Consider the following 24,278-nt stretch of genomic DNA (forward strand, 5'->3'; position numbering starts at 1 on the left):
AATTGCTCATTGTCACAAGTAGGCTTCAAATGAAGCCCCTAGTCGCCACATTCCGGTGTTTTTTCGGGGAGGCTGGTACGGGAATCGAACCGTGCTGCTGGCCTGCCTTGGTCTGCTTTCAAAGCCAGCAATTTAGCCCTGTGCTAAACCAGCCCCTTTTGGTTTCAAGAAGGAGATAAAGTTCTGATTTTAAAAACAAGTCAAATAATAATCATCTTTATTAGGGTCACATGTAAGCTTACATTAACACTGCAATGACGTTACTGTGAAAATCTCCTAGTCACCACACTCCGGCGCCTGTTCAGGTACACAGAGGGAGAATTCAGAATGTCCAAATCACCTAAGAGTACATCTTTCGGGACTTGTGGGAGGAAACCGGAGCACCCAGAGGAAACCCACTCAGACACAGGGAGAACGTGCAAACTCCACACAGTCGCCCAAGGCCAGGATTGAACCTGGGTCCCTGGTGCTGTGAGGCAGCAGCGCTAACCACTGTGCCACCATGTCGCCCATTGCAAAGCAAATTTTGAAGATATACAGTCATAGAGTATTGTTGCACAGAAAGAGGCCTTTCGGCCCATCATGTCTGTGCCAGCCGTAAAACACCCAACTATTCTAATCCCGTTTTCCAGCACTCGGTCCGTACTGTTGCATGCCATGGTGTTTCAGATGCTCATCTAAATGATTCTTAAATGTTGTGAGAGTCCCTGCCTCTACCACCCTCGCAGGCAGCGAGTTTGAGATTCCCACCACCCTTTGATTTGATTTATTATTGTCACATGTATCAGTATACTGTGAAAAGTATTGTTTCTTTCATGCTGTCCAAACAATGCATACCGTACATAGGGAAGGAGAGACTGCAGAATATAATGTTACAATTATAGCAAGGTGTAGAGAAAAGAGAAAAGAGGGGCTGGTTTAGCTCACTAGGCTAAATCGCTGGCTTACCAAGCAGGCCAACAGCACGGTTCAATTCCTGTATCAGCCTCCCCAGACAGGCGCTGGAATGTGGTGACTAGGGGCTTTTCACAGTAACTTCATTGAAGCCTACTCGTGACAATAAGTGATTTTTATTTTTTTTTATTTTTAAGATCAACTTAATACGAGGTAGGTCCATTCAAAAGTCTGATGGCAGTTGGGAAGAAGCTGTTCTTGAGTCGGTTGGTACGTGACCTCAAACTTTGGTATCTTTTTCCTGACGGAAGAAGGTGGTAGAGAGTATGTCTGGGATGCGTGGGGCCCTTAATTATGCTGGCTGCCTTTCTGAGGCAGCGGGAATTATAGATCGAGTCAATGGATGGGAGGCTGGTTTGCGTGATGGATTGGCTACATTCACAACCTTTTGTAGTTTCCTGCGGTCTTGGGCAGAGCAGGATCCATACCAAGCTGTGATACAACCAGAAAGAAGCTTTCTATGGTAGAAAGAATGCTTTCTATGGAAAATGTTTTCCCTCAAACCGCGTCTGAACTCCCTGCCCACTCACTACCTTAAGGACTGAGAGTTCAGTGAAGAAGGTAATGGGAAATGTGAATATATAAATGGCAGCAGCTAATTTCCATTTGTTTATGGCAAGCATTTGCTGTTGCTATGCCAAACAGCCTTTAAGGAAGCACGGAAAAAAATGCAAAGGGTTGGGTGAGACACTACATCCGTATGGAGCGGGATGTGGATGCTGGAGCCTGTATACCTCCCCCAGGAGCAGCCTCCCCAGCGAACCAGGCTCAACGAATGCGGAAGTGCTGCCTGCCCTCTCACACTAACTTGCTACCGCAGCGGGGGGGGAGCCAATCGATTGGTGGAGCCTCCGCTTCCAGCCCCGCCCCCTCGGGCAGGTGGATGGGCGACGTCACAATGGCTGGCGCCGTAGGGTTAGGTTGCACCCTGTTTATAAGGAGGCGGCCGGCTGAGCGGGCGGGCACAGCCGAGCGGCTCCGGAGAGCAGCGGGTGGGAGGGCGCAGCGGAGTGGCTCCGGAGAGCAGCGGGCGGGCGGTTATTTTTTAAAATCAGTATTGAGGGCGGATCTGAGCCGCTAACCGTTCGGGTGCTGAGGGGATTGTTCGAGAAGCGGCCGTTTGGAGGGCGATGGTCGGCGGCCCCGGCCACTGGCTGCTCCCCCTGACCGGGATGCAGTGAGTTCGGGGCGGCGGGTTGTCATCGCCCGGGCCGGGTTAGCGGCGGGCGGCGGGGCCCCGCTCCCTCCTCCCCGCTCCGCGGGCCCCAGCTCCCCGGGCCCCCGCTCCCCGGGCCCGCCTGCCTGTCTCTCCGCCCGGCCCGCTCCGCCATGATGTTCGGAAACAGCCGCCGGGGGGGCCGCCTGCCCTCGCTGCTGTCGGTCGCCCTGCTGCTGCTCCTGGCCGGCCTGGCCTTCAACTACTGGGCGCTGTCCGGCCGCCACTCCCGCCTCCAGCTGGAGGTGACCGAGCTACAGGTGCAGGTAGGGCGGGGGATGGGGGGGGGGCACCTGGGCGGGGGATGGGATGGGGGCACCTGGGCGGGGGATGGGGGGGGGGGCGCACCTGGGCGGGGGATGGGGGGGGGGGCGCACCTGGGCGGGGGATGGGGGGGGGGCGCACCTGGGCGGGGGATGGGGGGGGGGCGCACCTGGGCGGGGGATGGGGGGGGGGGCGCACCTGGGCGGGGGATGGGGGGGGGGCGCACCTGGGCGGGGGATGGGGGGGGGCGCACCTGGGCGGGGGATGGGGGGGGGGCGCACCTGGGCGGGGGATGGGGGGGGGGGCGCACCTGGGCGGGGGATGGGGGGGGGGGGCGCACCTGGGCGGGGGATGGGGGGGGGGCGCACCTGGGCGGGGGATGGGGGGGGGCACCTGGGCGGGGGATGGGGGGGGGGCACCTGGGCGGGGGGTGGGGGGGGGGCGCCTGGGCGGGGGATGGGGGGGGGCACCTGGGCGGGGGATGGGGGGGGCACCTGGGCGGGGGATGGGGGGGGGCACCTGGGCGGGGGATGGGGGGGGGGCACCTGGGCGGGGGATGGGGGGGGGGGCACCTGGGCGGGGGATGGGGGGGGCACCTGGGTGGGGGATGGGGGGGGCACCTGGGGGGGGGCACCTGGGCGGGGGATGGGGGGGGGGGGACCTGGGGGGGGGGGCACCTGGGCGGGGGATGGGGGGGGGGCACCTGGGCGGGGGATGGGGGGGCACCGGGGTGGGGGGGAGCACGCTGCACACCTGGAAGGGGGGGAGCACGCTGCACACCTGGAGGGGGGGGCGTGCTGCACACCTGGAGGGGGGGGCGTGCTGCACACCTGGAGGGGGGGGGCGTGCTGCACACCTGGAGGGGGGGGGCGTGCTGCACACCTGGAGGGGGGGGCGTGCTGCACACTGGAGGGGGGGGGAGCGCGCTGCACACTTGGAGGGGGGGGGGAGCGCGCTGCACACTTGGGGGGGGGGGGGGGGGGGGGGGAGTGCGCTGCACACTTGGAGGGGGGGGAGCGTGCTGCACACCTGGAGGGGGGGGGGGGAGTGTGCTGCACACCTGGAGGGGGGAAGGAGCGCGCTGCACACCTGGAGGGGGGTGATGGGGGGCACTGCATGCGTGGGGGCTGCGCACGCCGCACCTTGGATACTGCACACCACACAGACATGAAGGGAACATGCAGACTCTGCACAGACAGTGACCCAAGTGGGAATTGAACCTGGGACCCTTGCTCTGTGAAGCAATAGTGCTGACTGCTGTGCTACTGTGTGGTGCCAGTAAATTGCTCCTGTACCTTGGAATTAGTGGAATGTGGAAAAGTTCTAATTCGGACATGTGCATCATCACTGGTGAATTGACTTTATGGCAATACCATGTAGAGTTCTTGCTATTGTTATGAACCCTGCTGATGTTCAATGTGAAGGCATCTCAAACTTCGCACACCAGTTCTAAACTATTATTTTTGTGATTTGGGAAAAAAATGTGAGGAAAGGGGGCTGTCTTGTAAATTTTTCACAAATTTTCACAGTAACTTCATTGCAGTAAGTCTTTTTGTGACACTAATAAAGGTTATTATTCAATTAACAATATTTATTAAACTTTAAAACACAACAAGCACAGGCAGTATGCTTAAATTGCCCTCCTCACCCACTCTAAACACCTACCCCAAACAACATCCAATAGGTTTTAACACTAAGCCAAATCCAGCAAATAATTTCTTTTTAGTTTAGAGTAGAATTTATGGGCAGACATCTGATACTTATTTTTCTGCACAAAAGCTTCCTTATCTGCGAGCTCTGCTTTGCATCTGGGTGTTTGCGTTTTGCTACTAACTACTGCTATAGTTTGGGGGTGGGGGCAGGTCTGGAGAGCAGTGGGTTAGTTAGTCTAGAGTTGACAAAGGCATGAATGAGGATTTCAGCTGCAGTTGGGCTGTGGCGGTCTTTGTGACGTGGTGCTGGAAGCTTGACTTCTGTTTCCGATTTGGTTGTGTTGGCACTCCGACTGATATCCATATTCCACCAACGTAGAACTAGCTAAACCAGGCATGACTTGCTGAAACGGTGGTCCTGATATTGAAAACTTGGGATCAAATAGAATGCTGACTTTGTGATGTGTCTGGCTTCACCTCTGTGGCTGGGGTGTGGAATTGTTGAAGGCCTGGAACCTGAGGTCTAATTTGAAGATGATCGAGGTAATATTTGGTTCATTAGACTCTTCTAGCATAGCTGTTGAGGTTTCCATGGTTGGCATTTGTATTTGTGTGGTAAGTTTCAAATTCCAAATGTGGAAGGTAGTGATGCCCATAGGAACAGGGTCATGGCGTGCATGAAAAAGTCATCGAGCAACATTTACATCATATTGTAATCTGTTCTCCTTGAGCATAGCAAATGGTATAGGAACAAGTTCCCTGCCGATCTTTTGCAGTGCTTGCTGCAGTAGAATTGGCATTAGAGAAGTGAATAAAATATTTTGGTATAGGTCGGGGATTGGTGTCATGAAAACGAGGAAGATGGAGCTCAAACCCAAAGGCCAAGTGCTTTATGCACTTCCTGATTCTGCAAATTGAATTATTTTTTTCCCTAATATACAATTGCAAAATTAAAGTTGCACAATATTTTTTGATTTAAATATTAATGTTTCTAATGAACGCAGCTAGTGATTGAAATTTCTTAATTCTTGTAACGGCATTAGTTACAGAATATGAAATAAATGTTAATAGATCATTATGTTTCAGATCCTGCATTATGTAATATTACCTCAGCAGCACAAGCTGTCTTGTGTATAATGCATGATTATTGTGGTTCAATCTAGTACTTTAGCATTATAGGTTGCTATCCACCATGTATCTCAGATTGAAGTTCCCATTGTTGCTCGAGAGAAAGGGAAGCCTAGGAGTCACCTGATAATTACAGGATCAAAGGGGAAATCATTGTGCATTGTGTACCTTGTGTTGCCCTATTATGTATTTCTTTTCTTCCCATGTACTTAATGATCTGTTGAGCTGCTGGCAGAAAAATACTTTTCACTGTACCTCGGTACACGTGACAATAAACAAAATCCAATCCATAGGCGGCACGGTCGCACAGTGGTTAGCTTCACAGCTCCAGGATCCCATGTTCGATTCCCGGCTTGGGTCACTGTCTGTGTGGAGTCTGCACGCTCTCCCCATGTGTGCGTAGGTTTCCTCTGGGGGCTCTGGTTTTCTCCCACAGTCCAAAGATGAGCAGGTTGGGTGGATTGGCCATGATAAATTGCCCTTTGTGTCCAGAAAGGTTGGGTGGGGTTGCGGGGATAGGGTGTGGCTCGTTCCAGGGGACAGTGTGGACTCGGTGGGCAGGGTGGCCTTCTGCACTGAATTCTGTGATCTATGTAACCATGAACTTTAGTCATGCACTCAACACACTGTTAGTGACATCAGTTAAGAAAGACTTGCGTGGCACAGTGGTTAGGTGGCACAGTGGTTAGCATTGCTGCCTACGGCGCTGAGGACCCGGGTTCGAATCCCGGCCCTGGGTCACTGTCCGTGAGGAGTTTGCACATTCTCCCCGTGTCCGCGTGGGTTTCGCCCCCACAACCCAAAGATGTGCAGAGTAGGTGGATTGGCTACGCTAAATTGCCCCTTAATTGAAAAAATAATTGGGTACGCTAAATTTTAAAAAAAAAAGAAAGACTTGCAAGCTCTTTCCCTGAGCAATGTATCTCTGGTATCCAGGGAAGTGCACTTTGAAGTTGATTGTGGCAGCCCAAGACAGATATCTATAATAAAGGTTGGCAGAGTATATTGTGGATGGAACATCAGCAAAGTTTTATTGTGATGAAAAGAATAGGAGCTTGCATTTGTTGGAATTATTGTTTAGCAATTAAATGTCGGGCAAGAAGAAACACTCTCTCGGCATCTACCCTGTCAATCCCCCTCAATGTTACATTTCAATAAAATCAACTCTCATTCTTCTAAAAGCCAGTGGGCAGGATTTCCTGTCAGCTAACCCTATCGCCAGTGAAATTAACATGAATTGTGGATTTCTGATGAGCTATTTTAAGAGTTTTCCCCCTTTCTGTGCGTGTTCAACTCTTCTAGCTCGCCTCGAGCCTTTTTATTCATTTTGGAGTGGTATGGTGCTATGGGATGTCTAGCCTGATTCTGATCTCATCCAGAATGCATGGTTAATCAATAATGGGAGCTATGGTTATGTTTTTTAAATCTCCTCCTTTAATCCACTCTTGACATTTAATTAGATGTAGTTTGTGAAACTCTTCTGTTGTTGCTGAACATGGATGAAAGTAGATGGTGCACATTGCAGTATCGGGAGCACTAGCTTGATATTCACTGTGGGAAAGCCAACAGCAGAGGACAGATATCTTGGAAACTTTTGATCATCTGACCTACCATTTCCTTATGTGGATTGGTGCCATATTTTGTTACATAATGTTCTATACTGGACATTTTATTATGTTAGTGGCACTATATACATAAAAGTTGTAAGTTTCCTTATTCTCTGCTCCACTGAAAACCATCTCAGCATTTTAATCATCTTCATAATTACATTTTCAGGTGAACGTATGTTATGCATGTTTTTGTGAAGGGTAGGTCATGCCTCACAAACCTTATTGAGTTCTTTGAGAAGGTGACTGAACAGGTAGACGAGGGTAGAGCAGTTGATGTGGTCTATATGGATTTCAGTAAAGCGTTTGATAAGGTTCCCCACGGTCGGCTATTGCAGAAAATACGGAGGCTGGGGATTGAGGGTGATTTAGAGATGTGGATCAGAAATTGGCTAGTTGAAAGAAGACAGAGAGTGATAGTTGATGGGAAATGTTCAGAATGGAGTTCAGTTACGAGTGGCGTACCACAAGGATCTGTTCTGGGGCCGTTGCTGTTTGTCATTTTTATAAATGAGGAGGGCACAGAAGGTTGGGTGAGTAAATTTGCAGACGACACTAAAGTCGGTGGAGTTGTAGACAGTGTGGAAGGATGTTGCAGGTTACAGAGGGACATAGATAAGCTGCAGAGCTGGGCTGAGAGGTGGCAAATGGAGTTTAATGTGGAGAAGTGTGAGGTGATTCACTTTGGAAAGAAAAACAGGAATGCGGAATATTTGGCTAATGGTAAAATTCTTGGGCAGTGTGGATGAGCAGAGGGATCTCGGTGCCCATGTACATAGATCCCTGAAAGTTGCCACCCAGGTTGATAGGGTTGTGAAGAAGGCCTATGGTGTGTTGGCCTTTATTGGTAGAGGGATTGAGTACCGGAGCCATGAGGTCATGTTGCAGCGGTACAAAACTCTGGTACGGCCGCATTTGGAGTATTGCGTACAGTTCTGGTCGCCTCATTATAGGAAGGACGTGGAAGCTTTGGAACGAGTGCAGAGGAGATTTACCAGGATGTTGCCTGGTATGGAGGGAAGATCTTCTGAGGAAAGGCTGATGGACTTAACCTTCTTTTCTCTAACGAGAACAACCTTAAGAGGTGACTTAATAGAGGCATACAAAATGATCAGAGGGTTAGATAGGGTGGACAGTGAGAGCCTTCTCCCACGGATGGAGGTGGCTAGCACGAGGGGACATAGCCTTAAATTGAGGGGTAATAGATATAGGATAGATGTCAGACGCAAAGAGTGGTGAGGCCGTGGAATGCCCTACCTGCAACAGTAGTGAACTCGCCAACATTGAGGGCATTTAAAAGTTTATTGGATAAGCATATGGATGATAATGGCATAGTGTAGGTTAGATGGCCTTTAGTTTTTGACTTCCCATGTCGGTGCAACATCGTGGGCCGAAGGGCCTGTACTGCGCTGTATCGTTCTATGTTCTATGCATTACTTTGCCTACTATTGGGGAGTGCTCAAAACATTCTCGTTTTCAATTTTAAAAAAATACATATAATGTTGGCCTGTTTTACAGTGTCTTCAACTGCATTCGAATAGCCAAAAGATTTTGTTTATTTGCATCTGTAGGTTGCTGTCTTCCTCCATACCCTTCAGTATTTTACCATTGAATGTACACAACTGTTCCCTTTCTATGGATGCCGCCAGCAGTTTGCTCATTTCATTAATGTATCCAAGTTCTCCGGAACAATTCAAGGCAAAAAACATAATTCTCTTTTCAGAATTTACAGTGCAGAAGGAGGCCATTCGGCTCATCAAATCTGCACCAGTCCTTGGAAAGAGCACCCTACTTAATGTGTCCTTACATTTATTTGATTGTCCATACCATTTTGACTCTCTATCCAAAACTAAGTGGCCTGCCTCTCTCTTTATGCTACCAAAATATTCCACTTCTGAAATGGAAATTTCCTTGAGGTTGTTTCAAATATGATCCTTTCACAGACTGTGTTTATATTTTTGCATTTAATTGCCTATTCCAAAAAAAGCTCCATATAACCACAAGGCTGTAAAATGCAGATGTAGAATATCGGTACAATGAGGTCACAAGATGATAAGTTGATCTTTTCTGTACACCTTGCTATAACTGTAACATTATATTCTGCAGTCTCTCCTTCCTTCCCTATGTACGGTATGCATTGTTTGTACAGCATGCAAGAAACAATACTTTTCACTGTATACTAATACATGTGACAATAATAAATCAAATCAAAAAACATTCTGTGGATTGGGTTTGAAGGGTTCTGTTTGTTTCAACTTCTAACTGTTACTGTGATAGAAATTTACAGTGCAGAAGGTGGCCGTTTGGCATGTCTTGTTTGTGCCGGTTCTTGAAAGATCTCTCCACCTAACCCATGACTCTTTCCCTGTAGTTTTTCAAATGTCTGCCAAATAATTATTCCCTGCCCTGTTTAAAGGCTATATGGATTGTGTTTTCCCCAATATAAATTGGTCTTTATTAAAGTAAGACTTTGTGAAGAGTGCAGCTCTGAGAAAAGATTGGCATTTGTTACAGAAACAAATGCTGGTGTTCAACTTGTGCCTGTTGGCCTCTGGCCCAGATATGTTTTTTTATTCATTTACAGGATGTTGGCGTTACTAGCTCGGCCAGCATTTATTGCCCATCCCTAGTTGTCCTTCAGTGAGTGGTGGTGAGCTTCCTCCTTAAACTGCAGCAGTCCCTGAGGTGTGTGTCGGTACACCTGCGCTGCTATTGGGAAGTGAATGCCAGGATTTTTACTCCGCAACAGTAAAGGAACAGTGATATATTTCCAAGTCCGATAGCGAGTGGCTTGGAGGGGAACCTCCAGGTAGTGGGGTTCCCAGGTATCCGCTGCTCTTGTCTTTCTAGATGGCCGTGGATTTAGCAGGTGCTGCTGAAGGAACGTTAGTGAATTAATGCAGTGCATCTTGTAGATCGTGTACATGGCTGCCACTGTGCATCGGTGGTGTAGGGTTTGAATGTTTGTGGAAAAGAGTAGTAATCAAGCAGGCTGGTTTGTCTTGGATGGTGTCGCTCATCACGAGTGTTGTTGGAGCTGCCCATTTCCAGGCATGTGGAGCGTATTCCATTACACTCCTGACTTGTGCCTTGTAGATGGATGGGCAGGCTGTGGAGTTACTCACCGCAGGACTCCTAGCTGTTGACCTGCTCTTGGGACTGCTAGTCTAGTTCAGTTTCTGGTCATTGGTAACCCTCGGGATGGTGATGGTGGGGAATTCAGCGATGCGTCAAGGCCGATGGTTAGATCCTCTCTTGTTGGAGATAGTCATTGCCTGGTGCGAATGTTACTTGTCAGCACAATCTTGGATATTGTCCAGTTCTTGGTGCAATTGGACATGAACTGCTACAATATCTGAGAGTTGCAAATGGTGCTGAACATTGTGCAGTCATCATTGCCACAGCCTGAACCCCTCTAGCAAATGTTGACTGATCAGAAATAATGAAGGTTAGAAAATGTCTTTACTATCAGATTAAGCTGTTTGCATTTTATATGCACACCCTGTAATATAACATTCCGCTGCAGCAGTTGAAAACCCCTGGCTTTTATATCCATTGAATCAAGCTTTTCTTCACTCTAATATCAGTGTTATCTGAAAGAAATGCTTCCTGATACAATGGAAAATCAGCAAATTGTAGTATCATATTTGTCTTTGTTTTAATGGCTTTAGTATCTGTTTTCTGTTCATGCTGAATCGGGAGCTAGACTTGTGAAATATAAGTAAGTAATCTTCACGGAAGATATCACATTCTTGTCACAAGACAGCATCTGGTTTGAATCTGAAACCTTCAAATGCAAGAAGGAAAAATTAAAATTGGGTTTGTGGATAAACTTTACCCTGTGTTAAATTGGAATGCCTTAAGCAAGGGAAAATATTTTTACTTTTTTTATATCTATTTAAGTGAATAATTTCCATTTCCAGTATCTGCAGTGTTCCCCAAGCAATGATTGGGTGCAGAGCAATGTTCCCTTGATGTCACAGCATTGAGTCTCAACCCATTGGCTAGAGCATCCCTCCCCAATGAACTGAACAAGGCCTATGCCCGCTTTGAGCAGTCAACCAGTCAGCCAATGTATCAGTGCAACCTGCCCCAACAGCCCTGGACACACCCATACCCACTATTACAGCCTTGGAGGTAAGAGTTGCCTTCTTGAAAGTGAATCCGCGAAAAGCGACGGGCCCTGACGGAGTCCCTGGGCGAGCACTCCGAGCCTGTGCAGATTAGCTAGCAAGTGTATTCGCAGACATCTTCACCACCTCACTCCTTTCTCCGAGGTCCCCAGTTCCTTCAAGAAGGCCACCATAATACCAGTACCAAAGAAGAGCAAGGCAGCCTGCCTCAACGACTACCGATCGGTGGCCTTGACATCCGTTATCATGGAATGCTTTGTGCGGCTAGTCATGAGATGGATCACTGCCAGCCTCCCAGATGGTCTCGACCCACTGCAGTTGCGTATCACCGCAACCGGTCCACAGCAGATGCTATCCCCCTGGCTCTACAATCAACCCCACAACACCTCTACAACAAGGACTGTTAATCATGGACTACAGCACTGCCTTCAACACCATTATCCCGACAAGAGTTGTAACCAAACTCTGTAATCTTGGACTTGACCCTCTCTGTGCATCTGGATCCTTAACCCCCCCCCCCCCCCCGCCCCCCAAATCTTGGTTCAAAACAATTCTGGAGAAAACCAAAAGGTTTTATTTGCTTTATGGAAATTCTATGCATTATTTTGTACTTAGAAATTTGTCTTATGATAAAACATTTTAAACTCCGGTGATTGGCGGGAGTTGACTAAAATTTAGAACACGATGAAGAAATTAATGAAACCCTGTGGATGTATTATGTGGTTTATGATCGCTTATGCCAGTTTCTGACCTGCAAATAAAAGTACAAAGCTAAGAGAACAGGATAATAGAATTGTTATGGATTCCTCTTGCAATTAGCCAGCCCAAATATAATGGGTTGAAGGCTCTACTGCGCCCTAAAATTAAGTAACATCTGGAGATGTTCTGTCAACTGTGAGGAGGGTGGTATAGAACTTCAAAAGGACACGGACCAGTTAGGGAATGGAATCAAGGAGCCCTAGCTAAACTGGAGTCAATGGGAATCGATGGGGAGAGGTGGGTGTGTGAGGGGGTCTCCACTGGTTGGAGTCATACCTGGCACAAAGGAAGATGGTTGTGGTGGTTGGAGGTCAATCGTCTCCAGTCCAGGACATCACTGCAGGAGTTCCTCAGGCTCGTGTCCCAGGTCCAACCATCTTCAGCTGCTTCATCAATGACCTCCCATACAAGGTCAGAAGTGGGGATGTTTGTGGATGACTGTACTGATCAGCACATTTGTAACTCCTCTGATATTGAAGCAATCCATGCCCAAATCTATCAAGACCTGGACAATATTCAGGCTTGGGGTGACCAGTTGCATTCATGCCACACAAGTGCCAGGCAATGACCATCTCCTACAAGAGAGGATCTAGCCATTGCCCCTGACATTCAATGGCATTACCATCGCTGAATCCCCCACAAACAACATCCTGGAGGTTACCATTGATCACGGTAGCATAGTGGTTAGCATCAATGCTTCACAGCTCCAGGGTCCCAGGTTCGATTCCCGGCTGGGTCACTGTCTGTGCGGAGTCTGCACGTCCTCCCCGTGTGTGCGTGGGTTTCCTCCGGGTGCTCCGGTTTCCTCCCACAGTCCAAAGATGTGCGGGTTAGGTGGATTGGCCATGCTAAATTGCCCGTAGTGTCCTAAAAAAAAAAGTAGGGTTAAGGAGGAAGTTGTTGGGTTGCGGGTATAGGGTGGATATGTGAGTTTTTGAGTAGGGTGATCATTGCTCGGCACAACATCGAGGGCCGAAGGGCCTGTTCTGTGCTGTACTGTTCTAAATCTAAATTCTAGAAACTGAACTGGACTGGCCACATTAAAACTGTGGCCACCCAGGCAGGTCAAAATGATGAGGGGTCTGGACAAAATAGACAGTGATAAACTGTTTCCACTTGTGAAAGGATTGAGAATGAGGGGGCACAGAATTAAAGTAGTTGGTAAAAGAAACAATTGGCGAGGCTCTGGATGCATTGCCTGAGTATTGTGAAGGCAGGTTTGATTGAAGCATTCAGAAGAAAATTAAACTGATAACTGAGAAGGAGGAAGGTGCAAGATTATTGTGAGAAAACGGGGGAAATGGCACCAGGTGAGTTCCTCATTCAGAGAGCCAGTACAGTCATGATGGACCACAGGCCTGCTCCTGTGCTGTAATGATTCAGTCAATCTGTACAAGGCATAGCTAATTAATGCTGCCTCGCAGCATTGTGCTAGGTTAATTTTGGCATTATTGTCAATTTTTAAAATGATCAAACTGTCTTCAGAAAGTCCAAATGTTGCTATTATGCAGCTGGCCAAAAGCGCTCGGTAGCTCTGAAGATCTGGGGCTGCAGGCTGTGGCTCATTTTGCATGGCTGTGGTAGTGCAGTGTGATCACAGTTTAAGTAAGAAAAAAATAAAGTAAGCTGCCTTTCATTAAAAGAGAGACCTTCCTGCCTCGTTAAGTTAAAAATTTTTTAGCCCTGACTTCTCAAAATATTGCATTAGCATCAATATTTTCAAATATTATATGCTCTTCTGCAGCTGTGGTTTCTGATGAGTGGGTTTATTTTTTTAAATTATAGTAGCTGAGAGGTGGTTCATATTGGATAGGAAGCATTTTATTCTCTGGGTCAATACATACAAAGATTTTTTTTTGTTTGTTTCTTTTAAACCATTGTCTTATTCCAGACCCATTGTCATTGGAAGCTAAATATCAGAGGTTCTTTCTTTTTAAAAAAAAACATATTTTTATTGAAAATTTTCATTTTTAACCATCCACATCAAACAGCCCAGACAACAAATATTACGTAGTATAATATCACAAAAAACCCACACCACCAACATATAAATTCCACCTAAAGAAAGAGAAAAATAACCTCTCCAACCTTCCCATTAACAGCTGATGGTGATTAACTCTTTTTCCAAAGTAGGAAATTAATGGCTGCCAGCTCCGGGAGAATCCCTCCATCGACCCCCTAATGGTGTACTTGACCTTTTTCGTGAAATCCCACGAGGTTCCCCCAACCAGGCCGAGGTACTGGGCGGAGCGGACGATGACCATCCCAGCAGAACTCTCCTCTGGGCTATCAGTGAGGCAAAGGCAAGAACGTATAACATCACTCCTCTCCAGGTTCAATTTATACCCTGAAAAGGAGGCAAAGCTCCTCCTTAGTTTTGTTATTTGGTCCATAGAGGAGGCTGGATCCGTAACATGCAAGAGCAGGTCATCAGCATTTTTCCCCCGAAGACCTTATCGCTAACGTGAACAGGAGCAGTGACAAAAGGGCACCCCTGCCTCTTACCCCGACTCAATTGAAAATATCCAGGCTCCTCTCATTCGTACGTACACTGGCACTAGGGGCCCTACACAGTAGCCGAATCCATGAAATGAACTTCTGCCCAAATCCAAATCTCCCAAGCCCTCTACCCTATCTAAATCTTTCTCCGGATCCATAGATATTTAAAATTTAAAAAAAAAAATTTAGGATACCCAATTCATTTTTTCCAATTAAGGGGCAATTTAGCATGGCTAATCCACCTACCCAGCACATCTTTGGGTTGTGGGGGTGACACCCACGCAAACATGGGGAGAATGTGCAAATTCCACACGGACAGTGAACCAGGATCGAACCTGGGATCTCGGTGCCATGAGGCAGCAATGCTAACCACTGTGCCACCATGCTGCCCTCTCATCCATAGATATAATCATCTCTGGAGAGGACATTCAGCACACGCTGTATATTAGCCATCGACTGCGGCCCCTTTAAAGCTTGTCTGGTCCTTTGCAATTATGCCTGGGATACAGCATCCCATTGCTGCACCAGCATGTTGGCCAGTAGTTGGCCAACTTTCAAATCAGAGATGGACCTATATGATTCATATGCTGTGGGGTCCTTATCTTCAAGATGAGGGGGATAGAGGCCTGTCAGGCAATGAATCCCAAGCCAAAGAATCATTGAACGTACCAGCATCAATGGCACCTCTCGCTCTCTCGCTCTCTCGCTCTCTCGCTCTCTCGCTCTCTCGCTCTCTCGCTCTCTCGCTCTCTCGCTCTCTCGCTCTCTCGCTCTCTCGCTCTCTCGCTCTCTCGCTCTCTCGCTCTCTCGCTCTCTCGCTCTCTCGCTCTCTCGCTCTCTCGCTCTCTCGCTCTCTCGCTCTCTCGCTCTCTCCGTCAACCATTGGAACAGACAACCCATCTAGGAACGCCAACATGTCCGATCCAGGCCCCGGGCCCTGATCTATAGAGATCCCTGAACATAACCTCAAACGCTGCATTTGCTTCCCTTGGGGTGGAACCAATCTGCTGCCCAAGACCCTAATCTGCACCACAGGACGAGACCAGACAAAAATGGGAGGACGAACTGGGGACAGAGGTAGGATGGGGACTCTGGAGCGAAGCACTGAGCAGGGGAACTCTTCCTCCTGCGCAAGGCTAAGCCTAATGCAGCTCAATGTGATGCACAGAGCGCACCTGTCTAGAATCCGAATGAGCAGGTTCTGCCTGGCGGTGGAGGACAAATGTGAGAGGTGCCAGAGGGGCCTGGCCAACCACACCCGCATGTTTTGGGCTTGCTGGGTTCTGGACAGCCTTCTCCAAGGCTGTGAGGGTGAAGCCATGCCCGATAGTGGCAATCTTTGGAGTATCTGAGCAGCCAGAGTTACACATGGGGAATGGGGCCGACGCCCTTGCTTTCGCTTCCCTAATCGCGCACTGGAGAATCCTGCCCGGCTGGCGATCGGCAGCACCACCCAAAGCTGCAGACTGGCTCGCTGACTTCTCTGAATTTCTCCACCTGGAGAATATTAAGTATGCCATCCGAGGGCCAGAGGAAAGCTTCCTGGATACTTGGAGTAGTTCGTCGGCCTGTTCGAGGCCAATAACGAGGAGTAAGCTAAGAAAAAAAAATAGATGAGGAACCAAAGGACTGTGCAACCGGGGGGGGGGGGGGAGCGTAAGGAAGGTGGGGAAACTACAAGAGATGAGGATGGGTGCTGAAGCCAGTGGGGGAAGAGGAGAGAATCATAGACCGATCCAGAGGGCAACAAAATGTACATAGTTAGTTAAATGAAGGGCAAAATAAACCTCTAAAATAAAGTAAATTAGCGCGGGCAAGAAAAGTGTAATGTGCATATAAACAACTGTAAATAAATGAGAAAAGCCAATAAAAATATGTATTTTTAAAAAAAAGTCCCTGATCTCTACGATCTCCCGGGAAGCTGCATGCTGCGTCAGAGAGCCAAAAGACGACCTGCCTTCTCCCCGTACTCAAACCATCCCCCTTGAGCGCTGCAGCTGGCCCACCGCCTTCTGCATTTGCAGCTGCTTCCTAGTTGCCAGCAACTCCAGAGTAGGGTCTTCCGAATAGCGGCAATCCGCCTCCAAAATGGCACCCACCAGTCACTGCTTTCTGCCCTCTCAGTCCTATCTAAATGCGCCTTGTAGATTATCTACCCTCTTGCAACTGGCTTAAGGGCCTCCCACAGTGTGGGGGGGGGAGACAGTCGTTCTTGTTAAATCTAATATACCCTTCGATGGTTGCAGACATGCGCTCACAAAACCCCTTCTCTGCTAATAAAACCAGATCTAAAGTCCATGGTGAGTGCTGAATGGGATTCATCTTCAGCACCAGGTCCACAAAGTGTGGAGCATGATCGGAGATTACTATTACCGAATATTCCGCCCGTTAGTCCATGGGAACAGGGACCTACCCAGTAGAAAGAGTCAACCCTGGAATAGATCTCATGCACGTGAGGGAAAAAACCAAAAACTACTTATCGCTTGGGTGCAGAAATGTATACGGTTCTCTCTTTCCAACCCCCCCCCCCCCTTCTGCTCTTAAAGGCCAGAAGTAACTTCCATACTCCTGCTAGAGCCAACGATTTAGGCCTGAAACGGTCCACTTTAGGATTCCGTACAGAATTAAGTCCCCTCCCAGAACCAGCTTGTGTGTATCTAGATTGGAAATGGAAGCGAACAACTTCTTAATAATAATAATCGCTTATTGTCACAAATAGACTTCAATGAAGTTACTGTGAAAAGCCCCTAGTCACCACATTCCGGCGCCTGTTCGGGGAGGCCGGTATGGGATTTGAACCCGCGCTACTCCCTTGTTCTGCATTACAAGCCAGATATTTAGCCCACTGTGCTAAACCCAGCCCCTAAATGCCAGTAGGGGCATTGTCATTTGCCAGAACCACCAATGTACCCACCAGAGACCCACTGACCACCACGTATCTATCCGACACTATCCTGGTGACCGACAAGGGGACCCGCTTAGTAACCAAAATTGCTGCAGCTAGGGCACTTCCGAATGAAACACACACACCCTACCCACTGCTTCGGCAGTCTGCTCTGATCTGATCTCTTACCCACAAGTGAGTCTACTGCAAAAACACCACATCAGCATTTGGATTCCTCAGTTGAGCAAAAACTCTTGACCTCTTCACTGGGTCACCTAACCCCTTTTACGTTCTAGGTGACCAGCCCCCCCCCCCCCCCCCCCCCCCCCCCCCCCCAAAAAGTCTCTGAATCAACCGTCGGGGACTACAAAGTAAAATCTCAAAGTACAAGCTAAAGGATCAGATGTTCTTCATTGAGCATCAAGATAACATGTGACTGATGCTGCTGACTCTGGTTGATGCCTGTGGAGATAAAAATGATTTAAGCAGTTTATTTACAGTGGATATTTACAAAATCATGCCCCAACACCCAGTTGAATCCTTGTGGATAATTACACTGCAGAGCAGTTAAGATTCTGCTGTAAAATAATGAAAAAAAAACTTGTGATGAGCTATTGAAAACTTTGAAAGTTTAAAAACCGTTTTCCAGTAAAGTTAGAAGAATTACCCCTTCACTGCATTTCATTGCTGCTCGTCACTAAATATGATGGCAATTTTTTAATTTTGCAGAACCTTTGCAATTACTACTGGGTGGCTAATACAGCCATGATTAGGAAGTGGGTAGTGGGGGAGGGGTCGGTGTGGGAGTGGATGGAGGCGGTGTCATGTAGAGACACAAATTTGGGAGCACTGATAATGGCACCTCTTCCATTCTCGCCGGCCCGATACTCCACACGTCCGGTGGTGGTGGGGGCTCTGAGAATCTGGGGGCAGTGGAGGAGATAGAGAGTGGAGGGAGCATCGGTTTGGACTCCGATTTATAATAATCATCGGTTTGTACCGGGTAGGCTGGATGGTGGGTTCCGGAGATGGCAAAAGGCAGGAATTTGGAGGATAGGGGATCTATTTATAGACGGGAGCTTCCCCAGCTTGAAAGCCTTGGAGGATAAATTTGAATTGCCAGTAGGGAATGGGTTTAGGTATCTGCAGGTGTGAGACTTATTGAGAAGGCAGGTTCCGGCCTTCCCGCTGCTGCTGCCACGGGGGATACAGGACAGAGTGGTCTCCAGTACCTGGGTGGGAGAGGGGAAGGTATCAGATATTTACCAGGAACTTTTGGAATTGGAGGAAACTCTGGTGGAGGAGCTTAAGGGCAAGTGGGAAGTGTCTTGTTCTAGGTGTAGCATAAGCGGCTTCCTTGTGGTGCACTTGACAAAGGATGGTTCAGACGTGGAGATAACTTCAACACGTTTATTAAACCTTTTACACTTCTATTACCCGGTTTCAACACTACTGTTAATCCTTCTATAGCTACTCAGACTGACGAACCAGTCTGTTACAGTCAACGTGGTGGGAGTGATATTGAATCAACCCTGTGTCTGTACTCACTGACTGTCTCCACTGGAAAGAGGAAGATCATGTGTGTTGTGTCCTTTTATATATGGGTTGGTGTAATGCCCTCCTGTGATGGTGTCACCTCTGTGTATTGTGAATGCCCATTGGTCGTGTCCTATCTAACTGTTCTGTTGGTTGAGTGTCTGTGTGTCATGTCTCTGGTGCTTCCTCTAGTGTCTAGCTAGACACATGTATTTACATTAACCCCTTGTGTATTTAGGGGCTGGTTTAGCTCACTGAGCTAAATCGCTGGCTTTTAAAGCAGGCCAGCAGCACGGTTCGATTCCCGTACCAGCCTCCCCGGACAGGCGCTGGAATGTGGCGACTAGGGCCTTTTCACGGTAACTTCATTGAAGCCTACTCGTGACAATAAGCGATTTTCATTTTCATTTCATTTCATTTTTCATTTATAGTGATGCACGTCACCATAGGAAGGTGAGCTAGGAGGAGAGATAGAGGCGGGTCTGTGGGCAGAGGCCCTAAGCAGGGTTAATACATCCTCACCATGTGCCAGGCTTAGCCTGATACAGTTCAAGGTAGTCCACTGGGCCCACATGTGGTGGCCTGGGTGAGTATGCTTTTTGGGGGTAGAGGACAGGTGTGCAAGGTGCCCGGGAAGCCTAACAAATCATGTCCACGTGTTTTGGGCATGCCCGAAGCTTGGAGGGTTTTGGCTTTAAAGCGTCAATGATTGGGTTCACCTGGAGGTGGCAGCCGTTCGTTGACTTTCTCAGGGAAAATGAAAATGTAAGCAGAATTCCGGGGGGAGAACCGGACTGTTGCTTTCGGGTTGGGGTGTGTGAAGATTGTGATGGGGGTTGAAATGTTTATTGTACCATGTTTATGTCGCTGTTATGGTTATTTTCAAAACTTGCAAATACCCTAATAAAAATATTTTAAAAAAAATAGGGAATTGTGTACATGTTTGCAGTAGAGGACCAAGATACAGTGGTGTGCCGATATTCCAATTACTTAAAGGTGCCAGTGCAGGTCGAATAAGGGTGTATGAAAGGTAATTGGAACCCTTGGTATTAAATTTCGAGTTCATAGAAAACTACAAAGATAAGGTGGTAATGTTGGATTTGTCTGATGTCTTCAGCTGGAATTGAATTGTCATGTATACATTTAATCGCTCTAGGAAGATGTGGATTTAATAGGCTGTTCTAAGCGTGAAGTGTTACAATCACAAGGGAGACAAAGTTGAGGAGCTGAATGAGCCTTGGGTAACCTGATAGGGTCTTGGGAAGAATTATTATAGGTTAAATATTGATGATTTCCATTGGTCTGTGAGACAGTAACGAGCACAAGCTGAATGTTTCCATGAAGCAAAAGAGCAAGTTTAAAAAAACATTTGATGCTGGCTGTGATTAGAATGCAGAGTTCTTTGCTTCAAAGCATTGAAGTAGGGTCTCATTAAAAGGGAGTTAGTTGCGTGAAAAGGACTATTTTCAGAGTGGGACGAAAACGGGAGAATGGGATCAGACTGGATGGCATGGTGGCAGAGTGGTTAGTGCTGCTGCCTCACAGCACCAGGGTCCCAGGTTCAATTCCGGCCTTGGTATGTCTTTGTGGAGTCTGCACTTTCTCCCACAGTCTGCGTGGGTTGGCCATGATCAACGCGTGGGGATATGGCAGGGGTGTGGGTATAGTCCTCTTTCAGAGAGTCGGTGCAGACTTGATTGGCCAAACGACCATCTTTTGCACTGTAGGGATTCTGGGATTCTATCAGAGATACTTTGAAGCTGTTTATACATATATAAAATCCTGCAGCCAATGGGTTTATGTAAGTAGGGTTGGGATAAGTTTCAAACAATTCTGTTTCTCATGGTTCTCTATCAAATTTAAGTAATTCATTTGAATGTGTTTCTCATCCACCTAGGTGAAGAAGACCGATACAGCTAAAAGTCGTTTGGAGAAGAGGAATTCCGAGCTAATGGGGCAAGTGGACACTCACAGGCGGCAGCTTGACGAAAAAGAGGATGAATGTAGCAATCTGGGTAACCAGCTCCAAAATAAAGAGAATTTGATGAAGAAATGCTTTGAGGAGAAAGTAAGTATGTTAAGTCATAATGTGCATACCAAGATTGATAATCATCAATCAGATATGCACCCATTAAGGATTGCTGCTCTAATTTATTTGTGATATTTGACACTAATAATGACGTTTACAAATTGTTGCTTGTTTCTCTGTATAGTTTGATTTTGCGAATTGAGTAATAGCCATATCATTTCATTAACCACATTGTGTTCGTTCTGGAAGAATGAAAATAGTTGTTTCTTGTAACACGGCTAAATGTTCCGTGGAGAACAGAAAATTGAACAAGCTCCCCTATTGCATTTTTAATTACATCTTACACAGTCATCTCTTGCTATGAAATTTTAAATTGCTAAGGAACACTATCAGTAAATTAAGAATATTTGTGCAGCACAGTGCAATGTGTCCTGTTTGTTTTTGAAGATTGGGAAGTGATGATTATTTTGTTAATGGGTCAGTTTCACAGGCTACAGTGAAATGAATGTTATGATGTGCCTGTCGCTTGGTAATTCAGAGCAAGTAAAATGCAAACTGGCTAGTTTAAATAATTTCAAAATATAATTGCTAAGCTCTGCAGAATGAGAAAATAAATTGATTTTGATTTAAATTCCTCAGCACTAAATTTCCTTTCCAGCTATCAAATTACTGTCATGCATAATTCAGGACTGCTAGGGTTGTTATTTAACCTTTTTTAGTTTTGTCTTGCATTTTTTACTTGTAGCACGGCCACTAGCAAATGTTCTGTTTCACTCTCAAAGCTAATCAGGATCAACATTTCGAACATGTGCTTTGAATAATAAAAGTGTCTTAAATTGAACTCCCAGGTTCAATAGCCTGCCAATACTTGTTGAGGCCCAGTGGTCATTAACCACATCCTAGCTAATGGGGCAAGTTCTTTACTCCGAGAGTAGTAAGGGCATGGAATGCCCTGCCTGCAACAGTAGTGGGCATTTAAGGGCATTTAAATGGTCATTGGATAAACATGTGGATGATAATGGAATAGTGTGGATGGGCTTTCGATTGGTTTCAACATCGAGGGTCGAAGGACCTGTACTGTGCTGTCATTTCTATGACTCATTGCTAGAACATAGAACCAATGTTTCAGGAAGAGAAACAAAAAAATTAGCTTGAGAAGGAACTAAACACACCCTGAATTAAAAAGAACACGGATACCCTCAGATTTCTGCTTCAGAAGCCCCTTGTCGAATTGTTGACTGCATGTTGAGGTCACGTGTTATCCTATTCTGCGGCATTCAGATTCGTACTCTATGCCAAAAAATGTTGTTTTTTTCTCTTTTTTTAAAAAGATAAATTTAAGAATACTCAATTCATTTTTTACAATTGAGGGGCAATATAACATGGCCAGTCCACCTACCCTGCACATCTTTGTGTTGTGGGGGCTGTTGCTTGTTATCCTCTCCTTAATTTGCTCTGTTTTAATTACGTTTGCTCAAGAGTTGCCCGGTATCTTTTTGATACCGCCACAAGGTTCAAAACCGAATACTGATCAAAGACTCGATACACCAGTTAGTAAGTTTGAAATCAATACACATTTATTTACACACGTCAATTATACTCGTGCACAAACTCTACTCACTAAACTACAACTACTACTAAAAGCCTATACTTAGCTTCGGGTGCCCACTCAGTCAGAGGAACAATGGCCGTTTGCCGGTTCTGAGGCTGCTGGCATCGAACTGGTATAGAATAGTAGCTAGGAGCACCTATCTCATAGCGTGCATTGACTTTAGACTTGCTTGTCTGGTGCTTGGCGGGTCTCTCGTCGCTGAGAGCCAAGGCCAAGATGAAGGTGAAGACGAAGAGGACGATCTGTCTTGGGGGCTCCTCTTTATACTCCAAAGGGGCTTCGCGCCCTTCTGGGCGGGCCTTGAACTTGGCCCCAATTAATTGGACCATGTCCTAATCGTATTGATTTTCTCCAATAAAGGGGTCGTTGCTTGATCACTGGGCGGGTCCTAGGTGACCGTTGGCCTGCCTTTGTTTTGGTCTCAACTGGCGCCGGGGAGTCTGCTCTGGTACCGATTTCTTAAATGTGTCTCTTTTGTCCCCGGAGATAGCTCATTCCTATGCTAATGGCTTGTAGTGTCGGTTTTGTCTAGGAGCTGCAAACTCCAATCCACAGGCAAACCTTGCACCTGCTTGTTTTCTTAGCATTGTCCAATTTTCTCTTTACTCTTTGCAAGTGTCCATTTTGAAATCGGGACGTGGCTACAGGGTGAGACCCAACGCGCACACAGGGAGAATGTGCAAACTCCACACGGACATGGGCCGGGATCGAACCTGGGGCCTCGGCGCCGTGAGGCAGTAGTGCTAACCACTGCGCCAACTTGCCGTCCCAAGTAGCAGTTGTCAGATTAAAGGTGGCACTGAGTTAATTAGAAGGGTACATCCTAATTCAAGTTGGAAAGAGCTATTGAGTGAAAGAAGCAGTTTATTAATTTTTAGCAATCTGCATTTAAAAACACATTTAAAATGTAATTGTGTGCCATGAATGATTTTTAAGTTGTCCCAATTGTTTAAGTGAATGTAAGAGAGCACATGCTTTTAACCTCTCGTGATAAAATCATATTGTAAGGGCTTGTAATTGTGAGGTTGCTATGTTTATTACTTTATACCTTTTGATGTTACATTTCTGGAGAAAACGGCAACAGTGTAGCCAATACCAAAATTGAAAATCGACTTGATACTTGGGAGAATTAGGGGTTATTTGCTGAGGTATAACAGCCAGTCGCTTTGATCTTCTACAGAGCTGAAGGGTTTTCTGTCCTTAAAAAAAAAAATTAAAAAAAATCCCAAACTACCCTTATCTGAAATAAAATTGGGGAATGTGGGAAATGCTTTGTGGCAGAGAAGACTACGTAATATTTGGAAGTGACACTTTACCTGGGCCCCTATTTTAAGTCGGCTATGTAGACCCAGAATTTTCTGTTTTAATTAAGCTTGCTATTCCTGACTTCGTAGTCCACGCTGCCTTTTGGTAAAGTAGTGTTTAGTCTATCCTAATAGACCTGGAGGCAATGGTTTGACTTGAAAGCCTGCTGCTGTAGCACTACATGTTAGAGAAGAAAAACGCTTCACCAGAAAATGTAGGGACAAATTTATATCCATTTGAAAGCTAACCTTTTAAACTGCTGCCTCTAACTTTACGCCCCACAGATACCATTTATCCAAATTATATGGATTTAAGGAACATGCTGCTGTGAACTCTGGTCTTGCCCTGCACAATATGGTGGTGCCACTATTTTCCTTGGAGAAGCAAAGAAAACACATGACCAGTAGCCTGGATTTTAAAATAATTTTTTTATAACTTTGTGTTGGGCAGAATTGACGATTAAAAATAAACTGCTCTGATAGGATGGAGTACAGATCGGAGCTGTTTTTTTTATCACGTTTTTGCCATTGGTCAAAATGATAGCTGTAGACCATTGAAAGATCCCCCCCCCCCACCCCGGATATTAATCGTTCAGTTAAAGCTGTCCTTTTGTGATCCACTGTTACTCTGCTATTGTCTGGCATTGAGCAATTTAAATCATAGCTGATTTAAATACAGAAATCTACTTCATTCCTTGTTG

General features: G+C 46.8%; 1 protein-coding gene across 3 annotated transcripts in view; it reads left to right on the top strand.

Annotated features, from left to right (window-relative positions):
• Positions 1-1,911: 1,911 nt before the first annotated feature.
• Positions 1,912-24,278, top strand: part of golm2 (golgi membrane protein 2) — a 113,670-nt gene continuing 91,303 nt past the window's right edge. Inside the window, exons 1-2 of one of the 3 annotated variants that reach the window (XM_038813175.1) lie at positions 1,912-2,436; positions 20,530-20,700. In XM_038813175.1, coding sequence (XP_038669103.1) covers positions 2,284-2,436; positions 20,530-20,700 — 324 coding nt within the window. In that variant the 5' untranslated portion in view covers positions 1,912-2,283. The remainder of the gene's footprint in view (positions 2,437-20,529; positions 20,701-24,278) is intronic. The other 2 variants (XM_038813176.1, XM_038813178.1) reach the window with 2 other exon arrangements.

This window comes from Scyliorhinus canicula, chromosome 12, assembly GCF_902713615.1.
Source record: "Scyliorhinus canicula chromosome 12, sScyCan1.1, whole genome shotgun sequence".
Lineage (NCBI taxonomy): Eukaryota > Metazoa > Chordata > Chondrichthyes > Carcharhiniformes > Scyliorhinidae > Scyliorhinus > Scyliorhinus canicula.